Source organism: Planococcus citri, chromosome 5 (assembly GCF_950023065.1).
Source record: "Planococcus citri chromosome 5, ihPlaCitr1.1, whole genome shotgun sequence".
Lineage (NCBI taxonomy): Eukaryota > Metazoa > Arthropoda > Insecta > Hemiptera > Pseudococcidae > Planococcus > Planococcus citri.
Window position 1 is genome coordinate 40,950,889 of NC_088681.1, and position 27,618 is coordinate 40,978,506.

Sequence of the window (27,618 nt, forward strand, 5' to 3'; positions counted from 1 at the left end):
ATGAGGAATCTCTCGATCTCTCAGTCATTAATTTTGTGTAGGTCTAGGTAGAAATAGGTACCTAGTTTTTTTCTGCATGAACATGGGGATCACTTACATTTCTACATCGAAGGCCAAAACATTTTTTTGATCCACCTTAACGTATTTCAGGTTTTTCTTTTCTGAAAAACTTGGAAAAATCATCAAATTTCATCATCCTCTTATACTTTGTTTTATTGCCAAATCATCTGGAAAAATATCGATTTTTGATACTTCCGCTATACATTTAAATGCCAATGAAGAAGCCCAATTTTTTCCAAAACTGTCAAAAAATGCCTTTTTTTTGTCAAAGTTGTCACAAAGTCTCAATTTTGATATAATTTTCAAAACGTCTTCTTTTTTCCCAAATTTTCTCACACAAAATCCTGTTTTTCGCTAAAATTGTCAAGACGTCCTAATTTTTGTTAAAATTGAAAATTGTCTAAAAATTTTATTTTCAACTCAAATTGTAAAAAAGTTCTGATTTATGCCATAAAGTAATTTATTTTTGTTAAAGTTGTTAAGTAGTCCTAATATTTGCCAAAAAAAGTCTTTTATTTCAAAATTTTCAGACAAAAAGTTCCTCCTGTTTTCTGCTTCCAAATGTTTCAAAAAAGTCTTGTTTATTGCGTAAATCTCCTAAAAAGGTCCCCTTTTTGACCAAAATTATCAATAGGTCCTATTTTTTGTCAAATTTTCCATTTTTAGCCCAATTTGTATAAGAGTTATATTTTTGTTAAATTTGTTAAAAAGTCTTAATTTTTACCAAAAAAATGTATTTTTTTTTTCAAAATTGCCAAATGAAAAGTTTTGGTTGTTTTTCTGAAAAATTGTCAAAAAGTCTTCATTTTCTCAAAATTGTCAAGAAGTCCTACTTTTGCCTAAAAAAAGTCTCGTTTTTTCCAAAATGGTCGGATAAACCGTCCTGTTTTCTTTTTACACTCACGTCAAAAAAGTCCCGTTTTTCGCCAAAATTTCTTAAAAAGAATCTCTTTTGTGTCAAAATTGTCAGAAAACTTCATTTTTTGTTAAAATTGTAAAAAAAATCCTGCTTTTGTCAAAATTGTCAGAATCGTAATTTTTGTGTGTCAATTGACTTAAAAATGCATATTGTTTTCTACATGTCAAAAAGTTCTGTGTTCTGTCTAAGTAGGTACCTATTCCAAAAAGACCCATTTTTGCCAAAATTGGCACTTTTGATTTTTTTGTTTCCTCTGGTTTTCCATTTGTTTTTTTTCGTTGTTTCCACTACTTGGTCCTTTGAAAATGAAAACATTCTTACGCCAAAAAAATTTGTGGCCTGTACAAAAAAGCCTCCTCTCCACGAAGTTGACCCCTTTTCCCCTATCCGAAAATATAGTGTTGATACGGGATCTAGAAAACTGGAAAAAATGATGGGAAATCATTTCTTCTGGAGAGTAGATACTGCTCTGAAAAGACGAAGAACGAATACTTTGCAGGGAGTGAAAATAAATTTTTTACATAACTATTTTCCTCGTGAAATTCCTTTTTTGAGAGATAAATGCAAAAATCAATTCGGTTGAGTGACCTTATCTTGTTGGGGATTTTTAGTATGTAATTAGGATGTTACTCCTGGTCACTATTTTAAAAACCGCTTTGATAGGAATTTTCCTCCCACTTTGTCATTTTTCGTTTCAAAATTTTCTCATTTTTAATTTTTGAAAATTTCCAGCTGATGGAAATTCTCATTGCGCTGCTATTTTCTTATCAAAGGAAAATTGACATATTTTAGAGTGAATTTTTGAAAAATATTTGCCATTTTAAATTTAGGTACCTATTTTTTTTTTTTCTGACGGAAATCAATTACTTGAGATGACAGTTTCAAAAGAAATCTTGAAATGCACATAAATAAGAACAATAAATTAAAACTTACTCGTACTTACATATTGTTTTATTACTGCGAATTCATAACAACGAGCAATACCCGTACGTATTTAAATCTTTTTCAACGCAAGATTCGTTCGTAAATCATGTTCGAAACTTTCACTTGTTTTAAAAAACAATAGGTATCATCTTAATGACCGAGATGAATTTGAAAAAAAGTCATAAAATGTCATATAGGTACATTTGTTAAAATGTTTCCGAACAGTAATTGTTTGCTTGATTGTGTGTTCACGAGACGCGAATAATTCCTATTTAATCAGCGTGTAATGTTTCGATAAAATTATGAAAAATTTTTTCAATTGAAATGAACAATTATGGTATCTCTTTTACGTATCTCGTGTTTCGATTCTTTTAATTAATTAATTAGGAAGGTAGGTAAATGCCAAGCTCGAGGTCGAAGATGGGAGATTCCCTCGCATTTTAATGAAAGTGAAATCGAGCAATTTACAAGATTATTAAACTTGAGAAAAAACTGTCGAAAAAATTAAATAAGAAAAATTGCATTTCGTGATTATAAAAGATGTGTTGAAACAGTACGTCTTGTACGTACTCGTAGTTAGATATGTACATACGTTGCAAAGATTTGGTAATAATTATTACGCTGACGCGACGTAGAATAAAAATTGCATGGCAATTGGCAATGAAGTCATGCAGAATGTAGATTGATGTCATACGTGTAAATAAAAAATGTCTATCGACAAAAATTTATTAATTTTAAAGAATATTAATTTTTTTCTTTTAAACGTTAACGGTCTTTTTTTTGTATTTATAAAATTATGTGCACGTGTTGTATTGTAAATAATAGTGTATTACGTACTCGTATTTTTGAATGGACTCGTGATTTATTCTGGTTTAAATCCGACTGATTTGACCACCAGTGTTGACATGTTTATGGTGCCGAAGGAAGATAAATTTTTATAAAAACACCTACACGTGTGTAAATTTTCAACGTTCATTCATCATTCTGTTTTGATGGAAAGAAAGAAAAAAGTGGGAAGGATCATTAAGGCCGGTAGAATGATCAAGATGAGTTTACATCGAAAAAATGTTATTGAAGGAGGAAGGGAAACAGAACTTCTCTCCAGTTGCTGTTTTCAGGGGCCTCTGCCAATAGCCAATCTTAGGTAGGTAGTCAAAATACAGAAGTGATTGATCTTCTTTCTTGTTGCATTCTGAGAAATTTGAAAGAAGTCGTCGTTTTATTCAAAATTATTCGAAAGTTTGAAATTATTATTATTAAAAGGAGTATAATCAAATTTTTATTATCAGTTCCCGTTGACATGAAAAAATTCTAGGTTTTGCTTTGTTACATTGAATTGAGACGAGAAGGTACCTATTGATTCTATCTAGGAAGGTAGAAATAGAAAACACTTTACTGTGACGGAATAAAAACAATATTTTTTTCTGTTTTATTTTTATTTACCTATTTTTGAAATATCTGCGCGTTTTCTCATTCGCGATACGTCAATAGCTCTATTTCTTACGCGTTGTTCAAGTTAAAACAATAGAAAAAACACTGTTAAAGCAGCAAGGTCACTGACATGTGAAAATTACAAAAAAATTATATAAAAGTTCTAAGAAATGGTTCAAAAATCCATTTAAAAAAAGGCGTTAGAATCTTATTAAAAAGATGTGAACGAAAACTTAAGCTGAAAGCATTCAAAAAAAGCACAAAAATCACTGAAAATTTCCTCTCACTTTTCAATTTTTATCGAACCCGACGCGAAGGCTGAAACCAAAAACTAAAACCTGTGCTATCCGAAACTGTAATTCAATATCACAATTATTTTTAATTTTATCATTTAAAAATTCAAAAGCTTGAAAGTTGAATGAATTGATTCAAAAATTCAAAACCAAAATCAATGCATTTATGCGAATGAAAATTTTAAAAGTTAAAACTTTAAAGTTTGAGTAGTTCCCAGTTCATAATATTATTTTATTTTATAGGTATTTATGTATTCTGTTGCAACTTGCAATCAAATTTGAGAATTATTCATAATAAATAACTAAAACCATTGATTTTATTTTTTACATAAATGTCAATGCTAAAACTAATACATAGGTGAAAAAATCAAAAATGTTGTATGTCTATGTTGTAGAAAGTAGAATGAAAGACGTAAATAAAACACCACACTATTGATAAATACTCGTAAATAAAGCTAGTATTCTAAAATTTCATTTTCAAATTTTCAATTAATGAAACCGAGTCATTGTTGAAAAAAAATTGAAAAACAAAAAAATTAAAAAGTAATAAAAAATGAAAGCCACTGTTGTGGTCTACGGTCTACCTCAACATGTAGGTACATTACATTAAGGTGGACCAACGTTGATAACGTCTTTGAAGCGTAATAAAACGCTCAAAATCTCTTATTCACGTCTAATTATTCTTTCAAAACATTGAATTACGTTTTCAATAATGATTTATTTGTTTTCTACGCGAATTTATTCAAGTTATACGTTATTTTTCACATCTACCGTGTCATATGTGCGGCCATCTTATGTGTACAAAAAGTACACTTTTATTGTTTCGCAGTCATCTGCGTTTTGCTGACTCCGCTTCGCTTTGAACGCACCTTTTCTTCTGTACACATCTCACAACTCGCAAGACTAAGCAAGACGACAATATTGATAAGGTGGGAGAAGAAACTGATAAAATACGAAAAAAACAGATGCTTTAATGTCGAAGTACACAGCAGTACAGTACGTTGGGTTGTAAATTACGTGTGTGGTTGAGTTCGTAACCGCATTGGCAATTATTGTTTTGTTTGGTTTCACACTAGACGACGACATCGGTTTGGTAACTTTCACTTTAAACAGCATCTTTGCAAGTTTGGCTCGTATCATGGTGTGCTTTTATAAACGTAAATTTCAAAATGAAGTACAAAATTTTCTAGTTCATTGCGCGAATTGTTGACTCGTGTTTACTTAGTTTGCTTATTTCAAGGAGCACCGTGCTCCTTCGTTTGAGTGATAATTATGTTAGTCGCGATGACAACAATGCTCGTGTCCGTAGCTGAACTGTCGAATGTGTTGTCGGTTTTGGCTATCTTAGTATGTTTCTGTGCTATGTTCCTCTTGATCATGAGGTAAGTTCGTAATAACCAATAATACTAATCTGTGTAGGATGTATGCATTAGTTAGTAATATCGAAATCTCAAACAGTGATAATTCGCCATCCAATTTGCTCCCAATTTCACGTAGCTAGGTACGTCTACCACTCTGCGTGCTACGAATATCATTTCTTGAAGATTTGGAAGTAGGTTGGAAGAAATGATAATAATGATTCATCATATGTAAACATTGACTGAAAGTTTATCTCCGCAGGTTATCAATTTGACGTACCCAGATATTATTTCTGTAGTACTCGTACAATGTATCAACGAATCAGCGTTCGTTTGAGCTTTTAAATAGTAAAACTATTTCGTACATTGTGTTACGGGTCATTGGAAACATAACAAACAAAAACATACGTAGGTATACGTTAATGTTGTGGTACTCGATTTAAATGAAAATCGTGGTTTTCGTTTCGACCTCAATAATTAATCCAATTTTGTTCGTATTATCGAGTAATTAAACGCGAATTATATTGTTTTTCTCACGAAGCAATTATGAAATCAACGTACACGTGTGCTTCGAAGCTGAAAAATTGAACTATCGAAGAAAAAAACCGAACAAAGTTTACTCTATTTTTGAGGCAACTTCACGTATCAACGTTCAATACCAGAACGATATACACGATCCGAGTCCCGCCAATTTTAAATCTCTGTTTCTGGAATGGCGAATTATCTCGACGAGATTAAATTTACGATTAAATCTAAGTTAGTTCTAAGCAGCTTCAGTGTTCAAATTTACTTTACAAGTTTATTTTAAACAGTCTTTTTTTTAGAAACATGACGGTCTTCTGGTTACACGGCGAAGATTTCATGTTTTCCAGTTCGGTTCATCACGTTCAACAACGTATACCTCAAATGAAAATGATGAAAGTTCATATACCGTTTACTTTTAAATTACAAGAAAGCTCGACTGCTTCGTACACAGGTAAAAAGCCCATTTTCTCTGGCATCTTTTTTTAAACATTGTGCTGTCAAGTGCCATCGGTATTATCGTATCCCATCGTGTTGTCAGCATAATTAGCTCATCTCATTTTAACTGTGAACCGGTTCTACTAGTTGGAATTAAGATCATCTTCGATGATTTTTTTCTCTTCTCATCTCCATTAAGCCGCGTTTAACCTTGTTTTTCGAAAAAAAAGAAGAAAAAAAATATGCTTATATCGATCCATAATTTCTAGGAAGCTTTACAAATAGTCACAATTATTCCTATTCTGTATACCTATTAGGTAAAGGTACCTACTTAACATCTATGTAGATTATTCGTTCAAGTTGTAATTAAAACGACATCGTCGTTTATTCCTCTCTTCTGTCGTCGTTTCGTTTACTTAGAGTTTACCTACCGGGTCTAAAGCTAGTAATCAAATTACATCATAAGGGAAATTCTATTAAAATGTACGTGGTTTTTTTTTGGCTTAAAACTACACAATATTATTTTCAGTAATGCACTGGTCGAGTAATTTACTCGTCAGAGTATAGTGTTTATTTATATAATTACTCGTATGAGTGTACAATTGTCGCGTTATGACCTTCGACAATGGGCTGTATAGTATAGGTATACTGTACCTTATCTATTAGAATGTTCCTTGGACATATACATTATGTTATTTTTTTTGTTTTTTCGGTCGGTAATTGATGTCGTGAATTACGGATATGTTGGCGGAATTGTTTACCAAGTGTAATGTACTAATGACCAGGTTGTTGGATTGGTTTTTTTCCAGCACTTGGTGGGTTTCCAGAAAAATTTAGCGAGGAAATAGAAAAGTCGAAGGAGGATTTTTCACTGAGAAAATCTATGACTTTGAAGGAAAATATTGGCTGTAGATTTTCTAAAGTCTATAAGGAAAGATGATGAAATCAGTTTGAAATTTTATTCCTTATCGTGGGTTTGCTTTTGGTATCTTATCAGTGGAGTAAATTTTGCCCGAGTAACGAAAATATTAATTTAGGTAGATGAAACTTCGATACGAAGTGGTGTTTTTGCAATGAATTAATTATGTCAGTGTATTAATTCCTCGTAGTTACTACGTCTTCTGTATTGAGTTATTTCTGTTCTAATCTCATGTTTGTAATTCACCTGTGTCTATTTTCAAGTTCATTGATCGTTTCTTACTCCCACAAGTTGCCAATTAGGTCTGTAGTCGAAAGAAATAGCTTAAAATATGGAACCTAAAATCGAACAATTTTGAAGAAAAAAAATCTGACTTTTGGAAAAAACGAAATCTGAAAGGAAATCCCGGCCATATGATGATAACTGCGGTGGAAATTTCACGTGGAGAACTTCTTTAGAAAAATATTCATCAAATTTGTCTTATTCCGAATGACTGATTCACCTTGTCTGACATCTCGTCAAAATTACTGCTAATTAATCATCTTCGAAACGTACATGTGTCAGATCCCATAAATAATACGTGTTTGTACATGTGGTTAGAGATTCGAGGAAATCTCAAGCATGGTTGAAAATATACCTCTTTCACCCTTCTTCAGCTCTTGTGGTATACAATTGTACGTGCTTACTCGGTTAATAGTTCCAAAAAATGCTAAAAATATTCTTCGAAATTTTCTCAATGCAGATAATAATGTACTCACTGAGCACGTCTCGTCGCATCGTCAGCAGTTTTACCTCATTATATCATCTTCGGTGTAAACCAGAGGCATGTGAAGTCAGAGTATTTCCCATTTACCTTCCTTCCTCCCGCATCGCGATTGTACGTGCTTTGCTTATACTCTGTTAATAGCTCCAAAAAATGCTAAAAATATTCTTCCAAATTTCCTCAACGTTTGATATGTTCTCAGACTCGCTGATCACGTCGCGTCATCGGCAGTTTTACCTCATCGTGTCTTGTTTTGGTGAAAACCTGGTGTAGTAGTCCAATACTTGAGTACCTAAACCTATGTGTCTGTTTTATTACTCTGATAATTTTTAAAAAATCCAACTTATACCTTCTCGTCGTTGTCTTCGTTGTCGTCGAGAATATCCCGGCTGCTGATTGAAATTCAAAACAGTTGTGTAAAAAATAAGGTAGTAAAAACGTGTTTGTGGTCGTTGTCCATTTGTTGTTATTGGTTTTGCGCTTCGAATAAAATCATATGTGTGTGTAGTGTACCCATTTGTAAGACTGATATCTACCTAGAAGAGCGACAATCTGACTTGATCGTTGTTTACTATTATGGAGTCATTTTTCTCTTCTTCTTTGTACAGTCTGTTCCCAAAAGTTCTGAACCGTTTTGATAATTTTTGTAGAAATTTTAATAGCTGAAATCGGATTTTAAAGCATTTTTTGATTACCATATTGTCTCAAGTTTTTTCGAATTCAAAAGCAAAATATGCTTAAGGGGTGTGTTCTTCCATGTGACATTTTTGTACTATTTATTTAAATTGTGTAACGGTTGTTTTTCCCTGGAAAATCTAACTGTCTATGTACTATCCATACTTTTTCTGAACGTACAGTAGCGAAATCAAAGATGTGAGATGAATGAGGCGAATGCTCCCTCCCCCACCCCCCACCCCTCGAAACTGTCAAAAGCGTGAAAAACAGGCAATTTTTGCATTTTTCAGTGGACGATTTAGACCAAATTCGTTATAGACATTTATTTTGAGTTGAAATTCTCACTGAAAATTTTTTAGTTCTGGAGGTGATCCTGGAAGGGAGATGTGAGTCCTCGAAGAGTGTCCCTGCCCAACTTGCTTTGGGCAAAATGGCCCAGTATCAGAAGATAGTATTTGAAATTCTGCGTCGACCTGAGCTATTTTCGTCAAAATCCAAGACCACTTTTTGGGTTCTACTGAGCAGTTGAAAATTTTCAAATTGCTTATTTTCTGTGAATTCGCGGTTTGATAATTTTTTCTTCTAAAGTACCCAATTTGACATTCGTGAAGCCGAAACGTCGAAAAGTATAATTTCTGAAACTCGAAAAATATTTTGGAATGTAGTGGTGCCAATTTTTTGGTCATTACTGCAAATTTCAAATAATTGCTGAAAAACTGCGCGTAGCCTATTTTGTCATGAAAGCACAACGCAATTTTGAAAATAAAACGAGATTTTGAAAAAAAAAGCACAACGCGATTTTGATCTTGAAAACAGAACGCGATTTTGATTTTGAAAGCACAACGAGGTTTCAAAAAAAGCACAGGGTGATTTTTAAAAAATAAGCACAACGCGATTTTGAAAAAAAGCACAACGCAATTTTGAAAAAAAACACAACGCGGTTTTGAAAAAAGCACACACAACACAATTTTGGAAAAGAAGCACAACACGATTCTGAAAAAACATCACAACGCGATTTTGAAAAAAACTCGATTTGGATTTCGAAAGCAGAACATGATTTTTAATTTTTTCCCTCTGTTGACAAGAAAAGTTTTTGAAAACTGGCACTCTCCGATCTGAGGGAAACCAAGCTAGATCGAAAACGCTGTTCTAATGCTGCCACAGCTAAAATTTCAGGTCCTATAGTTTATTTTTGGATTTTTGGTGAATTTTGTAAGATTTAAAAAATTGAAAAAAAAACTGTTTTAAAAAAGGTGATTTTCAAGTTTTTTCATGAAATGTAAAATTTTTGAGCAAAGTGAACCAACGTAATTATTCCTTCAATTCAACTTCCCACACTTCAACAACTACTAGCTTTGGACTTTTGGATCATTCCTGGAGCCTCCAGCAATTGTTTAATTTTCTCCAAAAATTTCAAATCGTTCTGGCGAGGCCAAAAATGAACGTTAGGACCTATGATTTTGGTTGGTGCTTATTGGGAACCCTCTCGACCATTTTACGTGAATACCGCTTAGTTCCAGGAGTGCCCCTTGAAAAGTGAATTTCAGACAATGTAGTGAAAAATTTTTTTTTCAAAGATCAGTTTTTTAGTTGATTCAAAAATTATAATTTCATTTTTTCATTTTTCAAAAAATAGGAATTTTATGTTCAGTGTTTACTGAAAGGAGGAGAAGGAGGATAAAGATCTATCTCTCACACATTAAAAATTTAAATTTGAATGGTCATCTCATTTTTGACCTCTTAAATCGATTATGCGTTGCGTAGTTTCAAGGCACTCCAGGGCCTCCAGCGGAGAGTTTATTGTGAAAATTGAGCGAAAAGGTCACGAGGACAGTTGGTAGGATTTTTTAGGATTTGAATTTCATGTAGGTACCTATGTCCTGTAGGTGGACCCTTTCTATGAAATTTTTCTGAAAAAGGAACATTTTAAAATTTACAAACGACTCAGGTCAACAATGAATCTAATTTCAACTTTCTACCTCAATTTGATAAAATTTTGATTTTTTTTTCAATGGAAATGGGTCAAATTGAAATTTTTTAAAGTCACCCAGAAAAATTTCAGCTAAGGAAACGCTCTTGAAGGGGAGATATGGGTCCACAAAGAAGCTTCATTTTTGAAAAAGTCGTAGTTTTTTCACTCCAGTTAAGCTAAAACATCGAAAGATATCATGTCTAAGGCTGTGGAAATATTTTGAAATGCAGTGATGCCAATTTTTCGGTTATTATTGCAAGTTTTGAAAATTCGAAAAAATTGATCTTTTTGGCTGCTTTTTTCGATTTTTCCAAACTCGCAGTAGGTTATGTTCGACTCTCCAGAGTGATTTAAAATTTCCAGAGAAAATTAAAAAATCGCTGGAGGCTCCAAAATGCCTCAAAATCATTAGAAATTTTGACTACGGGAATATTAAAACACGCTCCTTTCAATCTAGCCTAGTTTTGAGCATTTTTGATCCAAAATTGAAATACTATTCTCTGATTGTCTGTTTCTTCAAAAAAAAAAAAAAAAATCAAATTAGAACTTACTGTAACTTTTGAGACATACTGTACTATACATCATCCAGTCAAACCCATCTTTGTAAGCACTTTGAGCTATAAAATAAAATATACGATAGTACATTTTAATAAACGAATAAAAAATACAGGAAAAATGCGGAATCTGGAATCCTCTTTAATCGTGTGTACCATATTTGATGGCATGCTGTGCCATGAGAGTGGAAAAAAATGACCGATATGCGTTGTGTGATGACCTGAAGTGTCACGGTAAACTTGTATTGTCTATGATGACGATGACGATTGACAACCGACAACCATCAACGATGAACTGTGTCCTCATAATAGTGTATCGTTGTCTCTACAATGACGAGTACCATCAGGTCAAAATTATACCTACCGACACATGGTCTAGATACGTCATCGTCTCTGTTTTGACAAATTTCAAACAAACTGGAGAGAAAATGATATCTTGTTTCACGTATGATCAAATAGACAGAAAACATGGTCAATTTATTATTTTATTAGATGCGAAAATCGAACCGTGTTGTTCTCTGAATGAACTGCAGTTTGCAGGAATTATCCGTTATATGGCGCGAGAAACCGACTATTGGTGAAATCTCCGGTGTGGTGGCGTCTCCTCCATACCTCCGCACCGTATCGTTTGGTGAATGTATAGTCGTGTTTATGACTTAATCTAACTCATGGTTCATGGCTAGATTTGCCTTTCTTCGAAAGAACCCCTACCATAGGATAGAAAAAAAATTGTACCGTTGGTACGACGAGATATTCAAATCAATCGGCGTCGGTCGTAGAAAATTTTCACCACGTTTTTTACCAGTACGTAAGCCAAAGTTGTCGATTGGTTGTTTCTCTTATGTACGATGACGACGTCGACGTCGACGTCGAAGATATCCGTTATATTGCGAGGAATGGAGTGGACGCGCTGCGCACCGGAACACGGTCCGTGTAATTACCGCAATGTGACGACGACGACGACCGCATCCGACGAGAAAACAAAAAACCACTTTCTCCGGTGCGGTGTATTTTAGCAAAGCAGTATATCGGATCTTGGCGAGGAAACGCATATCGAGCGACCAGCACGCCAGACAGAAGACGAGTTTGTTGAGGGAAATAACGGTAATGAAACTGGTTCGTTACCATTTCTCTCGCGCGAATATGCACGTAACACTAGACGCCGCCGGAACCGTGCCTCTGCCCATTGCCCATGCCTCGCCGATTTGATCCTCGATGGCCAAACGTGGAAAAGTGAAGCCCATAATATGCCCAGCTGTCTCAGATTATGATATAATTACCTACGCGAGGTATCCAAAAAACCATACGAGATAAATGGATAAATTGGCAACCTTGATTGCTGATTATTTATTAACCCATTTGTGTCTCAATAAAAATTAATTTCTTTCTCGGAAATGCGTATTTGCGCCGTTTAAAATGGGTGGTGGTTCGAGGCAGCTGGATGGCCACTGTATGCGTCGTGGGTCGACCTCCGTAATTTCGGATAGAAATTTCAATCAAAGATGAAAAATGATTCTACGAAATTTTAATCACCTTATCTCTCGGGCTTGAAAAAATTGATCGAAAAAGCAAGGTCGCTATTTGAAAATTTTTCAAAAATATCTTCATGTCTTTTGGCAATCGTAAAATTTAATGGTACTGGGCGTGATTAGAGTCATTAATCGTAATCGAAAATTTCTATCCGTGAAAAGTATTTGAAGCAATTTTTAACGCATCGCAGATTACTGATGATTCAAACTTGGAATTCAAATCATATTTTCCATGATTTTATTTTGTTTTTTTTTCGTAGTTTTCGTTCATTTTTCAAATTAATGTATTGTTTCCTTTTTGTTCGAGACTGATTTAACTTTTTTTTTCTACTGGAAAAATAAGAGGAAATCTCTTCTAAGCACTCAGAGAACATGAAACTGATGCTCTTAAAATTTTTAATTCGAAACGAATCGAATTACAAAAATTCAGATCGATCCTTTGTTTGAAAAATGATTCTTCTCGGTACGATATGGATGTTGGTTTAAGAAGATACCGCCAAAGTCCAAGTCTAAGTCGACGCCTCTGACGTCTCTTATAATGATCCGGTTTCTCGGATTGTGTAATGAAGTGTGCCATAAGGATAACTCGTTTCATAGGTTATAAAATTTTTACGAAACTCGATAAAAAGTGAAAGCGAACGACCGATCGAAATTTTACTCGGATACGTGAAAAAAAAACAAACACTAATGAATGCGGTGATGAGAAGAAAAGCGAATGTTCCGACATCTCAAACCAATTAAAGATATCCTCGTTAAAGTCGATCAAAATTGTAATTGTATTTCTGCAGTGTAATTGTCTTTTTAATTGGCATTTTGGTAGAATTACAGAAATAACGGAAGTGTATTTTTTTTTTTGGTAATATGTACATACGAGTAGCTGGAAAAATTGTTGAATAAATTCTAAAATGATGAAAATTCCAATAAGTGTGTACCTAACAAAATAACTTTTTGAACTACATAGCACTTAACGATTTGAACGAAACCAAGCTAGATCGAGAAAGCATGCCCTAAAACCATCGTAACCAAAATTTCCGGTCCTAAAGTTCATTTGTGGATTTTTGAACATTTTAAAAGTTCAAAATAGCTGTCTTCAAGACAATTTTTTAATCTAATTCTCAAAAAGTCTCTCATTTTCTCTAAAAAAATTGAACAAAAAAATTCTAAAGATCACGAAAAAGTATCATTTTTTTGCCAATAATTTGGCAACAATTTGTGCTTTTTGATAGAGAAATTTTTGGTCTTTCTTTTTGCCAAAAATCGTCAAAAATTCTCGGATTTTTTGCGAAAAATTCCAAAAAGTTTTACTTTTTTCCAGAAATTGCTTAAAAGTCTTGCTGATTGTCAAAAATGATGGGTAAATTTTGAACAATTGAAAGGATTCGCTTTTTTACCTAGTAGTGCTGATTTTTGCTGAAATTGTCAAATTTTTCCTATTTAATTTTTTTTATCAATAATTCTCAAAAAGCATTATCAAATTGCTTTTTGATAAAATTTCTAAAAATGGTTGTTTTTTTGCAAAAAAATCCCAAAGTCTTAATTCTTTTCAAAAATTGTTCCAAGCAAATTACGAAAAAATTGGGTTATTAGCCAAATTTTTGTAAAGAATGGGGCTATTTGCGGTAGACCAGTTTCAGGACGATGGCAATTTTTACGTTTTATGACCTGGAGCCTGTTCTAAAATTGATCAAATAAAGTCAAATTTGGAGAATGGGGTCTCTTGGGAGCTAGAATTGACCCCTGCAGTTTGGAGGGTCAAAGTTGAAAATTACAGAAAGGTTATTTTTTTGGAGAAGCATAATTTGGCCTCAAATTGATGAAAATGGTCCAAATTCATACCATTGGCGAGTATCGCTATTGTAAACAACATATCCAAATTTCAGATCCTAGGTCATCCCCACCCCATGTAAGGTGGAAAAAACCTGATTTTAACCCCATTTTGACCCCACCTCATTCTGAAAATTATCCTAAGGAGTCCCAATGTCCAGCATACAATGGGATGGTGCTACTCGAGTGCCTTTGGCGGGTTTCAACCTTCTAACCCTATTTGACCTGTTTCCCGGGTCAAAAAAGTGGATTTTTTGGGCTATTTTACGTGTTTTTCCGCCTTTAGGAAAGCCTACAGCCTCCCCAAATTGACTTAGAACGTCCAAATTTTCACAGTACATTGAGAGAATATACCCGAAGTGCCTTTTGCAGGTTTCAACCTTCTAACCCTATTTGACCCCTCTCCAGGATTAAAAAAGTGGATTTTTTTGGGCCATTTTACATGTTTTTCGACTTTTAGGAAAGCCTACAGCCCTTCCAAATTGACCTGGAGAGTCCAAATTTTCACAGTACATTGAGAGGATGTACCACAAGTGCCTTTTGCAGGTTTCAGCCTTCCAAACCCATTTGGCCTCTCTCCCGGTTCAGAAAAGTGGATTTTTCAGCTATTTTCAAGTTTTTTTTCAACTTTTGGAACACCCTGTAGTTCCTTCAAATTGACCTACAGAGTCCAAATTTTCACAGTACATTGAGGGAATGTACTACAAGCTTTTTTGGTTACAAAATTTATTTTATTTTTTGAGGGGAGATTGAGTACGAGTCTTGTTTGTTACCTGTACATACGTATGTATTTTTTAACCTTCTGAGGACCCCAATGAATTTTTAAAACTTTTTCAGCATTTTTTGTTCATAGGTAACTTTGACTGCTTTGCATCTCGAAATTTCTTTTCAAACGAGACCAAAATGCTACTAATTAATCTACAGTCTTCAACTTCATTCTTAATTAAACAACAGTACAATAGAATTTCCATAATTAGTTGGTGAATTCAAAAAATTTCACATATAAAATGCTCCAAATCAGGCGGACTTTGAATCAACTGAATCTCCAAAGTTAACGTTCATTTTGGAAAATTTTGTAAATTATGATGAACACTGGAAGATTACTGCGCAAAAAAGTTGAAAATTCCAAGTTCTAGATACAGGGATATGCATACGAATAATATATGTACTTACCTAAAGAATTAAAAATTGATCAGAAACTTCAGGGGTGGTTTTTGAAAGGCAATTTCTCGCTTGTGATTCCATGAAATTCGATTTGAAGCTATCAATTAATTGATTTGTGTCCTTTTTTTGAGTGTTTTAAGAATGCTGAGAAAGTGTTGACAATTCCCTGAAAGTGTCCAATTTTTGGTTCTTGAATTAAATTGTGACTGTCGAAGCTTACTCCTTCAAGAAAATAATGTTTAAAATCTTTACTCCCTCCTTCTCTCCCAAGCTAAAGACCTTTGAACTATATGCTTTTCATATTCTCGACTCTTTTTTTTTTAATATACCATTCATCACTGAGATTGTCTTTTGTCTTTTTTTTTTTTTGAATATTTCGGAAAAGAAGTAATGCTGGATCCTCTAGAATTATTTGAGTGATTTGACGAATTGATTTAAATATGTAATAAAAATTCAAATTTCGATTCCCCAGAGCAAGTAAACATTTTACGTTAGTTCCTCATTAAAACCCCCATAGCCGAATCCAACTGGTTTTCGAACTCTACAGTCTTTAAGTCGGTTCAAATAGAAAATTGAAAGTGGTATTTGATCAACGAGGAAATGAAGGGATGATTTACTATCTGATCTAATTGTTTTCTGAGTTTTCCTCCATGTCCTTGAGACGTCGAAGCGAACCACCTTAGTTGCAGGTGAATTTACGCGTGTGAATCTAATTTCTACAAACTAAAGGTGCTCTGCTTTGGGTAAGGTCATGATAGCTACCTCGTCGTGATCGTTATCAGTTCCACATAATAGAAGACCTTAAGGGCTATTGTAATCTAATATGACGGATATTCAAATTATCAAGATTTACTATAGAGAAGAATTTTTTTTCTTTTTCATACTCTTCGAAGTAAAGATAGAGAGAAAATTGTTGCGGTATAAATCACTCTCAACAGCTCGAATTAAGAGGCGGTGTAATTAAAGTGGCGGGAAACGTGATTTGAATAATTTGTAATACGATCTCGTCTGACTGATTCTTTTTACGATTCGTGTACGTCTCTATACTTAGCAGTAGCAGTTTTTCTTTTCAAATACATTATCGCGTCTAGGTAATTACTTAGTTTACGTCAACGTGCAATCGTCGAATTACCTCACGCGAAATTATTTCGTCTCTGTAGACGTGCATATGTAATGATTTTTTTTTTTTTGAAAATTAACTACATATACATATAACCTAATGCATAAAACAAAGGAAAACATCATTCATCAGATGTGTTTTTTTTCTTCTCGCTGTGGGATACCTGTAGTATTTCCTGCGTAAACCACACACACATCATCGCTTCTGTGTAAATATTTTCTGCGTTTTCCGAGAGAATTTTTCTCAATAACAATCGAACGCTAAATGGCGATGGTTATTTATCGCGAATACGAAACCGGTCTCGAAGATATGTCGAAACCGGGTGATGAATTGTTTTCGAGTACCTCGATTCGAAATGATGAAGTGCTATCCAGTCGCAAAGATGTGCTGACAAATGTTAAATAATGGTCCGCCCCGCGTATGTTTGTTTTCCATTCTTCTTCTTCTTCATTCAAGGCGAAAAATACGATACACGCCAAATGGGTACGTCAACGAACTACTCGTGAAAAAAAACAATAGTGGAAATACCCGCGACAAGAGTGAAAGATTAGCGCGATTTTTCAACTTGTGTACATCGCAGATTGTGTGTGTATATTGAAGTTGTAACAATAATTTGTCGAACCCACGCAAAGATGAAAATTTTTCAATGCGTAATAACGAACGTGTCGCAGACGAATGTGGAAAATTCCCAGGCGGGTCCTGTCTGATATGACGAAGTGTGAGATATGCTAATAAATTTAAATGCATCGCAGAGATTTACATACCTGTCGTAGATTTGGTTCATTATATTCCTCTATCTCAATTAAAACCTATACGTATAGAGAATTTCATCTATTCTTACATCTTAATCCTCCTCTGAATACGAGAAAAATCAATTTTAATCTACAGAAGTATGATTGATGGGTTTTTTGAACTTATTTCAAGAATTTCAAAGAGATTCAACTTAGAAGGGAATTTCGTCACCTGCGATTTGGCTGAAATTTGGCTCACTGGAAGATCATGTCACCAACGCCTCAGAACTAAATTTTCAACTGCCTAAGTTGATTACAGCGCTTTCTGGAGCGATTCCAGTGTGCTGGAGAAAAACGAATTTCTACTGGAGGCTCCAGATCGTTTCAGAAATGGTCGTAATCGATTCGAGGGGTTGATTTTAGGGTCTGGGCGACGTTTTGGACAGTTTTCTCCAGAAATACGAGGTACTGGAATTTTTTCAAAATGGGCATGGAATATTCACATTGTAAATAAATACCCGTACACGTGTGAACTCGTCGCCTCGAATTTGCGATTTGACCGCCCTAATCGATTGAGAATATTGAACTTATGGTAGGATTAAAATTCCAGCTGCCGAATTTAATTACATCGCCTTCTGGAGCGATTCCAGTATGCTGGAGAAAAACTAATTTCTGCTGGAGGCTCCAGATCGTCTCGAAAATGGTCGCAATCGATTCGGGAGGTCGGCCTTGAAATTCAAACCAAATTTCAAATTTTTATCTCGTGGCTTATCATTTTTATGAGAACCTTGTCAGTGAATGAACTTTTCCCGCCTTTTTTAAAAATTCGCCAAAATTCAAAAAATCAACTTCGACTGCTGAAAATTTGATTCTGAGGTGTGAATGACATGAACTAGTTGACGAGGTTGTCTTGTTGGGGATTGGAAGTTTTGGATGCTGAAAAGCTGCTCGTTGATTTCTGTGTATTTTGGAAAAATTTGTTGGAAAAACTTTGGGCTAAAGTGAAGGCATAAGCAAGTTTTCGACATCTTTGAGGTTTTCCTAAATCTTCAAAAATTCACTCACAACTTGGAAGTTTTCAGTACAGCTCCTTTTTATTCACTGTAGTTTCATTGAACTTCAGAGGAAAGAGTTCGAGTATGGTTCTTGTATGAGATCAGTTTTTAGGCGGAAGGTAGGAAGTAAAAATAATACATTTCTGTGTAACCTCGTACACTTGATAGAAAGATTATTTTGCAAGTGCTCTACTTTCCCACCCCTACACACGTTTAATTATCATTGGGTTAAAGATCGTTTTTGCAAATATAGTCTGTATTTTGCATATTACAAGTGCAACGTGGTTGTCAAACAAGTATTTTAAAAGGAAATCCGGCTGTTAGCAGTGTTATGACCTGGTTTGGTTGAACTTTTATCATCTGAACATGGAAAGATACCGGCTATGATTCGAGTGAGATGGTTTTTCGTACGAGTGGCGGAGGTGAGAAATGCAGAAAGGGTAGGGATTTGGGACTGGGGGTTTTCCGGTCCAGTTGCAGGGAATTACTTATTCAAAATATTATGCTCGATGACTTCGTTATTGAAAGAGTGAATTAATATTTTCATTTGGGCAGTATAACTTGGATCTTGAGGATATAACTGAACGACTTCAGCCGATTCGCAGCGTTTTTATATGCCACTACAGTATGCTCGAAAAATATGACAATCACTTTGAATGTTTGTTGGATGAAGATTCTAAAAAGTTGAAGAAATGGAGAGCATCAATAATACGAGTATTGTTCATTTTTTATTGAACAACTTTTTCAATATCTCGAAATGAACTCCTGCATATTGTTGAGAAAGTAGATAGTACGAGTTTCAAGTTCAACTTTCTCAATCTTCGCCTTTGGATAAGTTGGAAAATTTTTTTTCCAGTAGATATTCAATTGATTTTTTAACGTCGACTTCGATGAGAGGAATATTTTTGTGATCTCCTTTTTTTAGTATGCTGATTTTGAGATCTTGTATATTGGTTAGTTCCATGCTTCTATATCATCAAACCGGTTTGAAGAAATGAAAATTTTCCATTTCATTTAATATGTAAAATGAACTATGCGTGCACATTTTTGATGACAATTCAACTCGAAATGGAGTCATCCCAAGATCTTCTCAAAAGTAAATTCACAACTGAACATCAAAACCTTCCTAAATTGGCCACAATCTTTGGATAAGTCCTAAAGGTGCTGGTTTCATTCGAAGCTATTACATCTTTTACGACAGCAGATTCCTTTTCATGATTTTAGCTTCCCTCTTGTTACATAGTTTACGATTCAATCATCTCATTACACTGTAACAAGGGAAGTGGGGTGAACCAGACTTTACGTACCAGCTGGCGTACGTTTACGATTAATTAACGTTTTAATGCAAATACTCGAATTACGTCGACTAGTTTCCGCGTAGGCACGATGCACATAACATTGCAAGACGACTCAATCGAGCAATAAAAAAAAATTCTTGGCTGATTCAGTACTCGAGAGTCATTCAATGGGCGAATTTGACTTCGCCCGCCATACATGCCAAACAACCGTCGAAATGTCGATCCGATTTCCTCCTTTTGCATACGATTCTGAATTGCGGATCGATGCGGTATAATTCTTACAAACATCTTATGTAATACGTATATTGATCGACCTATCAAGATCGAGTCTACGCTTCACGACTCGATCGTCGTCGTCGTTGGGTTTCGGGTCGCCAAGGTAAATAACGTAACAACGAATGCGGTAAATTTCGAATATATCGTTTGAAAGATACCATACCTACGATTACTCTTTCGTATAATTTTTCAGCAACCGGTTTTGCAGCAGACACGACAAAAAAGAACGCTACTTTGAATACCTATATTGGCACAGCAGTAGCGTATAAGAAGAATAAAATAAAACACACGAACACGCTTCGATGAAAAATGGAACGAACGCGTTGCTCAATGTGCGTATATTTCATTCGCGTAGGTCTAGGTACCATTGAGTAGTCGGGCCATTTTACCAAAAGGTTTCGCAATTTGTATACGTATGACTGCTGCCCGTCGCCATCGCCATCGACTCGAGCTAATTCTTGAGAGCTCCTACTAGGCCACAACCGACTGTGTAACGGTATTCAGTCGAATCTATTTGCATTTCGTTTCATTTCGTACATCGTACTATCGCTTAATGAGCTCTTCATGGTATCTACCGCCTATCGACGTTTGCAAAATACCCATAAACCATCAAATATACGAGTTGTACTTCAAAAAAAGAGGGAAAAAACTAGCTGGCCCAAATATTCGTCTTAAAGGTACCTAATAAGTAATAACGAATACTAGATAGACTATATCGAAGGTCGATCGTCGAACCGGTGTGCTGGTGCATTTTTGCAACGCGCATGTGCAATCGAGCGAAAATTTCTACCACCTATCAAAATTATCACGCCATCGACGAACTGCTGCAAATTAGTAATTACATAGGTACTTAATACATATGTAATGCACCAAGAATGTACTCGTATGTACGATTCTGTCCACCTCCTAGTCTCTTTAGTATACCTACGCGATAAATATCAAGGTGACCCTAAAATATCGCCCACGGAGACTGAACGATCATATCGACCAAAATGCGAAAACGTGTCGAGCGTAAAATTTAGCTATCGAATTTGATTAAGTATTAGACTGTCGATGTCGTGTATCTGAAGTCGATATTCTGAATGCGATGTCGACTAATTTCAGCAATAATAGTGATATTTGAATAACTCGTTCGAAAATGATTGGTACGAACGTGTTTGAAGTGAGGGAAGATCATCTGTTCGAAAAAAAGTGATAAAAAATGAAAAACACCAGAATTGATTACATATCACGTCGAAGTAAAGAGTATCTGGTGGTGATTTGAAATTCTTTGTCGTATCAGAGCAATTCAACGAACAAACTTGGACAAAAAATAGAATTTATCTAAATTATGTTTTGTTCCACGTACAAATTTTCATTTCCAAAATAGTGGAAAGTGATGAAAATTTTTCATGATTGAAAACTCAATTTGGTAATAAGGTATCTGTCATTGTAAGATTGTATGCTGGATTCCAAAAAAAAAATCATTACGTTTAAATTTCAAAAGGATGGATTTATTTGGATTCAAATAGAGTGGCAGCGAATCTGAAGTCACATTTGTATGTATGTACAAACTTGAAAAACCTCAACTTAAAACCATCATTTTGAAACTCCTCATATAAAATAGAAATTTCTGTAAAAATTGTTGATAAATAAAAAACTAACAGATAATAATTGGATCTGTTCAAGTCTGATCAGATTCGGACATTTTCTGGATCCAATTTGACCAGATCTAATCCAGTCTGGTTAGACGTTAGACTAGACCACAGTTTTGATCGGATTAGATTAGATCTGTCCAGACCAGATCAGATCCAATCGAGGAAACCTGATTAATGAGATCACATCAGACTTAAAGAATGGCTTTCTGCAGGGAAGCGTCCTGTCACCCATTCTTTTTAATATCTATACCAATGACCAACCAGTCAGAGATCCTGCACGTTGCTTCCTTTATATAGACGACTTGGCGCTCACAGCACAGTGCGAAACATTTATAGAGGTAGAATACAGGCTGAATTAGGCAATAGAAGAACTTGATGCATGATATAGAGCCAACCACCTGAAGCCGAACCCAGCCAAGACAGAAACTTGTTCATTTCACCTGCAAAACTGTGTGGTCAAGAGACAGTTCAACATACGATGGGGAAACACTGTACTAAATCACACTGACCACCCCAAATATCTAGGAGTGGCCAACAGTCTCAGAGCTGTTGGTCCAAAACAATCCCAAAACCAGAACCAAATAAATCCCGATTCAAATCCAATCCTGAAACTGAAATTGTTATTCTTCTTGATCCCAAAATCAAAAATAATCCCAGAAGTGATATAATTTTAAACCCAAAACAATCCCAGAACTGAAACAAAATCATTTCAGTTTCAGGATTTCAATTTTTGCCTTTTTTCCACAGTTTTTTTTGATTAATTGTCATTTTAAATCATTTATTATCATTCATTTAGATTATAATAAAAATTACTTGACTAATTAAGCAAAATATGCATTTAAAACGTTGAACTAATTACACCATCAAATTCCCCATGTCAAAACGTCCCATTATTTAGACCCCCTTGCTGGGTCCATTAGTCAGTTTGGGCTTAAAATTGGTTGAAATGGAAATCCCGAAACCAGAACCGACTCATCCCAGAACGAAACGATTTTTTCAATCCCAAAATGGAATCATGAAACAGAAGAAAATTTAGAAGAACGAATCCCAAAACAATTCCAATTCTGAAATGAATAAATTTTGATTCTGAAACCGAAATCCAATCCCAAAATTGTTTCAGTCCCACAGCTCTCCTCTGAACACTGTGAAAAGACCAAAATGAAAGTGACAGCAAGAACAAACCTGATCTGAAAGCTGGTAGGCAGCAGATGGGGAACTAAACCATAGGTCCTGCGTACATCAACGCTAGCGCTGTGTTATTCAGTCGCAGAATATGCATGCCCAGTATGGGTACGATCAGTGCATGCTAAAACTAAAGCAACGCACAACCCCCTACATCCCATGTATGGCTACAACGAATTACCACAGAGCAGACTTAAATCTAGACACGACCTCTGGAAAACGTTGAATAGACTGAGAAGTGGAACAACACGCTCAAAATCCAACCTTATATAGATGGCACTAGGCTGATGACGATCTATGCAAATGAGGTGAGGTACAAAACGACTGACACTGGACTTGATGATTGATGACGAGTGGATGAAGTTCCTCAAATACTGGGACAAGAAGGAAATTTAGGCAGTCGACCAGACAAGAGAAAGAACAAAAGACTTGATTTGGTGTAAACATTTCCCAGATCCAATTAGATCTGCTCAGTTCTGATCAGATCTAGTATGAGAAAAAAACCTCATTGTCAGATGACAAATTTTCCCAATTTTTTGCTGAATTGGCGCAATGACCTGCCAGTTGTTCTGTAACATAAAATCGTTCGACTTGGAAAAACAATAAGAAATAAATAAATGGCACAGCTTGTAATGTAGCAAATATTTGTGTCAATTTGGGCGAACTTCTGATTCAGAAGATATTCAGTAATAAGCTTTGGCCTCCTCAGTTTCCGTTTTACAACTTGTCTCTGAAATACCCACATTGCAAGGGTACACTCCTCGAGAAACCCATTTCATAATATGGAGTATGCAGATCCACGATGCAGTAATCCAACGGTGTACTTGAAACGATCAAAAGTTGGCAACCAATTAAAACGCGGAAATCCTTTAACGCCATCGCGAATCCGCTAATTCGCACCGACTTTTCTGGTCAATGTTGCTAAACGGTTCTGTTATATCGTGATACTTCTCATATAGGCGGTTTGGCCAGTTCAGACGTTTTAGCCATCGCGATCGTCATGTATTATTTTCTGACCTCGAATACGAGCATTTTCTTAATCGAAGTCAACATCGTTATGAAAAAATAAATACTTGACCACGTAATGATAATTCATTTTATGAATTAATTACATCCGAAGCGAAGCAAATAGTATAACGAAAGACCCCCGGCTACCAATGGATTATGATCGTGTTAAAATTACGCAGAAAAAGTGTCGATAATGGTCAATTTTCAATAACTCTATGTAGATTGTAGAATAATATTCAATTCTGCAAAGCTGTCAAAATTGATGATTTTTCGAATTCGCGATCCGGTGGTCGCTGGCTCGGAAATTGTTTCGCCTTAAACGTCATTATTTTTTACGAGCACAGTCGTACTTATAGATCCGCCTTTTAATTTTTAAATTACACCTATGTACGTTTTGTTAGATGGTAATTATTGTTAATTATGGACTGCTTGATTAACTAGGTATGAGTAAGAAAACGCGATAGCATCTAAAGTAATTCTTTGTTCTTGTCTTTAATTTTTTTTTCAAAATTTGAAATTTTTAAACTGACTCGAGTAATTTGTAAATTTGCAACTTTTCGCGATTAGTGAAAGATAACTAATTATGGAAATTGAACGATTTCCTCTTACATAGTAACTCTTTGTAAAATATAAATATAGAATTTTTTTCATGCCACAGATTTCGAACCAAGTTTGCGAACTTGATGCTCGATGCTTCATCGTATCTCAGTGTGCATAAGATGCAGATGCAAACTGTGAGAACTGTTCATCTCGAGGACGCATTTTGTATCGCATCGCGGATCCGACTGTATGAAAATTTGCATCTTTGGCACGCATCCTTGCACTTGTATGTGGCTCACTTACGCTCGAGTGGTTACGAATTTCGAACTGCTATACTCTTAAACGAATAGGTACAACCGTGGAAAAAAATTAGCGATTTTCGACGCTCCATCGTACATGTATTGTTCGTTCGAACTCTGACATAGAAAAAAATTGCCTATGAAATTTCGGTCGTGGAAAAATATCCATTTGTGTTGATTTTCGGCTAGTCATCCGGGTTTTAAAACGATTTTTACCACTTTAAGCGGAAAATTTTCGTCAAGGATTTGTACGGATTGAAAAATAGGTATTTAGGTAATTTGAGCGTGCTAGATTTTAGATACCTGAGATGGTTTGATTTTTATCTGTTTACAGGAAGTTATTACCTATTGTTTTTTTTTTATTTTTTGGAAAATTGCTTTGTGTGGAGTATTTTTTTGTTCGGAATGATACACGATCGATAAAGACCTCGCGAAATATGTAATATTCCAGAGTAATGTTTATTGGCAGGTTTTTTTTGGTGGGAGATATACTAGAATTTGCAGTGAATGTGCTAGAAGTGCTGGAAAAAACAAAGTCGTGCAAAAACCACGCATTCGTCAAAAAATTCAGGAAAAAAAATCAAAAAATCCCAAAAATTTCAAACAATGATCTAATACTTAAATCAGTTTTTGATTTTTGTTATTTTTAAGTTACCTAATGTAAATTTTTAATTCTGAAGTGGAAAAATATGAAAATGACTTGGCAAAAGTAAAGTTGCCATTTTTCACTAAAATTTTATGGTTTCTCTCTGAAATGAAAACTTTTCATTTTTCTTTTTTGCTAAAAGTGACCACATTTTGTTCACTGAGAATTAATGCCACTCTTCCACTTGAAGTTCGTGGTTTTTGGCAAAATTATTGTTATTGTTTTTCCACTTGAATGGACTTCTTATATTTCTTTTTCAACCAATGATGGTCACATTTCCCCTTTCTCTCCCCCACTAAAGTCAACACTTCTCCACTGACAATTAAAGTCATCTTTTTCACAAAAAATTTACATGTTTTTGTTTTATTTAAAAAAGTTGGTTATTTTTTCTCGCTGAATTGACCAAATTTTGTTCACTAATAACTATGTCGTTTTCATTGAAAATTGATTGTAATTTTTAAATTGTTATTAAATATATTTATTAAAAATTACCATGTTTCATTATTATTTATAATTGTCATCCTTCACTAAAAATTGTCATTTTTTCACTAAAAATTATCATATGTATTTTTTCACTAAAAATATTGTAATCTTCAAAAATGGTGAATTTATTTTCACTGAAAAATAATTAAATATTTTCTCTGGAAATTGTCACATTTTTCACTAAAAAATTGTCACACTTTTTCTTTCAAAAATTATTATTTATTTTAACAACTAAAAGTATTGTTATATTTCATTAAAAAATTGTCACATTTTTTCACCAAAAATTGTTATCTATTTTAGCACTAAAATATTGTTATTTTTTCACCAAAAATTATCGCATTTTCTCACTAAAAATTGCTACGTTTTCCTTCAAAAATCGCACACTTTTTTTCACTGAAAATTGTTACATTTTTCACTAAAAATTGCCTCATTTTTTCTCTAGAAATTGTAACTTTTTTTCACAAAAAATTGCCTCATTTTTTTCTCTAGAAATTGTAACTTTTTTCACTAAAAATTGTCACATATTTTAACCAAAAATTAGTATTTTAACACTAAAAATATTGTTATTTTTCACTAGAAATTGTCACATTTTGTCACCAAAAATAGCCCAAAAATCACACACTTTTTTTCAGTGAAAATTGTGCTTTTTCGCTTGAAATACCTTTTTTTTGCTGAAATGAAAAATGTTCTTGATTTATCACTAAAAATAATGGCCACGTTTTGTTTACCTGGAATTGTCTTTTTTTCACCAGAAAGTAATGGTCATTTTTTCACCAAAAAATGTCGTGTTTTGAATTTTTTCCATTTTCTTTCAAGAATTGAATAAATGGTTTAATTTTGTTGATAGTCTCTGCACAAATTTTTTTTTAAAATTCAAAAAGCCAAAAAAATTACAATTTTTTTGTTTTTTATTGATGTTAAATAGTGTTATTTTCACATTAAGGTTTTGTCAGTAGAAAAAGGAATGCGTAAGTCATTCATTTTATGTTGATTTCATTCCTTTTAGCAAGATAAGTTCAAAATTTTGATCAGAGCGTTGTTCTGATTCGGTTCAGCATCTTTGATACTGATCACCATGTTTGTATGTGTGCAGATTGTTAACCCAATGTATACTATTCGAATGCCATTAGATTAGTATCCTCTTTCTTTTCACCATTATCGTTGTATGTAATTGTAGATCATGAAGCAACAAGCTGTATGGACTAGATCATGTAAGATGATATTGATTCGTCGTGTTTCCAGTTCCATATAACCATTCTTGTCATCAAAGACTGTTGCTTCTCGTCCCTCTTCTTCTCTCGTCCATCTGTTCTGATCTTGTTTCATTTTTTTTTTCAATTTGTAACTACGCTTCAATTTTAACCCTCTATCCTGATCAATTGATCATGTACGTATATTATTCTGCAGTCCAATGATAACATCCAGGCAGGTTCTGCACAGTGCACACTTCGTAGATGAGTTAGCGATCACTTTCCAGACTATGATTAATAGTACTAACAAATCACCGATTTGTAGGCAAATTAGTACGGCAATTTGTCATACATCGATGATAATGAAACAACGACGCTTCATTTGCAATTTAATAGGTCAACTCGCGATGATGTAAAATTATCGTCGACTCTATTTACATATTATTTGTATCATTGCTGCGAAGGAAACTCATTACCTGAACTACAAATAGTATCTTCTTTTTTTTTCTTTTTTCATCTACTACAAATTATGTAACTTCGGGAATATTCATGCATATGTAAATTTGGGGTTTCGACAACTATAGCAGATCTTTGCTTTTGCGTTTAGTCAGATAGGTATTGAGTGGGTGTGTGTAAATAAGAACCACTTCATTGGTGACCGTTGATTCTACTCGTATCGATACAGTAGCATGTGCACATTAATCGTGCCACCAGCTCGAACTAACCTAATTATCGTGCTCGTATTTCGACTTCTATGTGAATCTATGTGCGGCAAACTGTGCTTTAGGCTTGTAAATTCGATCGCGGC

The 27,618-nt window shown here is 34.5% G+C and overlaps 1 protein-coding gene and 1 long non-coding RNA gene across 4 annotated transcripts in view; one reads left to right on the plus strand and one right to left on the minus strand.

Annotated features, from left to right (window-relative positions):
- The first annotated feature begins 4,566 nt into the window (after nucleotides 1–4,566).
- LOC135849520 (cell growth regulator with RING finger domain protein 1-like) overlaps nucleotides 4,567–27,618 on the plus strand; it is a 62,654-nt gene continuing 39,602 nt past the window's right edge. Inside the window, exons 1-2 of one of the 3 annotated variants that reach the window (XM_065370006.1) lie at nucleotides 4,567–5,009; nucleotides 5,798–5,961. In XM_065370006.1, the coding sequence (XP_065226078.1) occupies nucleotides 4,900–5,009; nucleotides 5,798–5,961 (274 nt within the window). In that variant the 5' untranslated portion in view covers nucleotides 4,567–4,899. Of the gene's footprint in view, nucleotides 5,010–5,682; nucleotides 5,742–5,797; nucleotides 5,962–27,618 lie in introns of those variants that run through there. The other 2 variants (XM_065370007.1, XM_065370008.1) reach the window with 2 other exon arrangements.
- On the minus strand, nucleotides 5,902–6,779 carry LOC135849522 (uncharacterized). The gene is made up of 2 exons (XR_010559556.1): nucleotides 6,277–6,779; nucleotides 5,902–6,155 (listed from the first exon to the last, which is right to left on the minus strand). It is a non-coding gene; the product is annotated as an uncharacterized LOC135849522 (long non-coding RNA).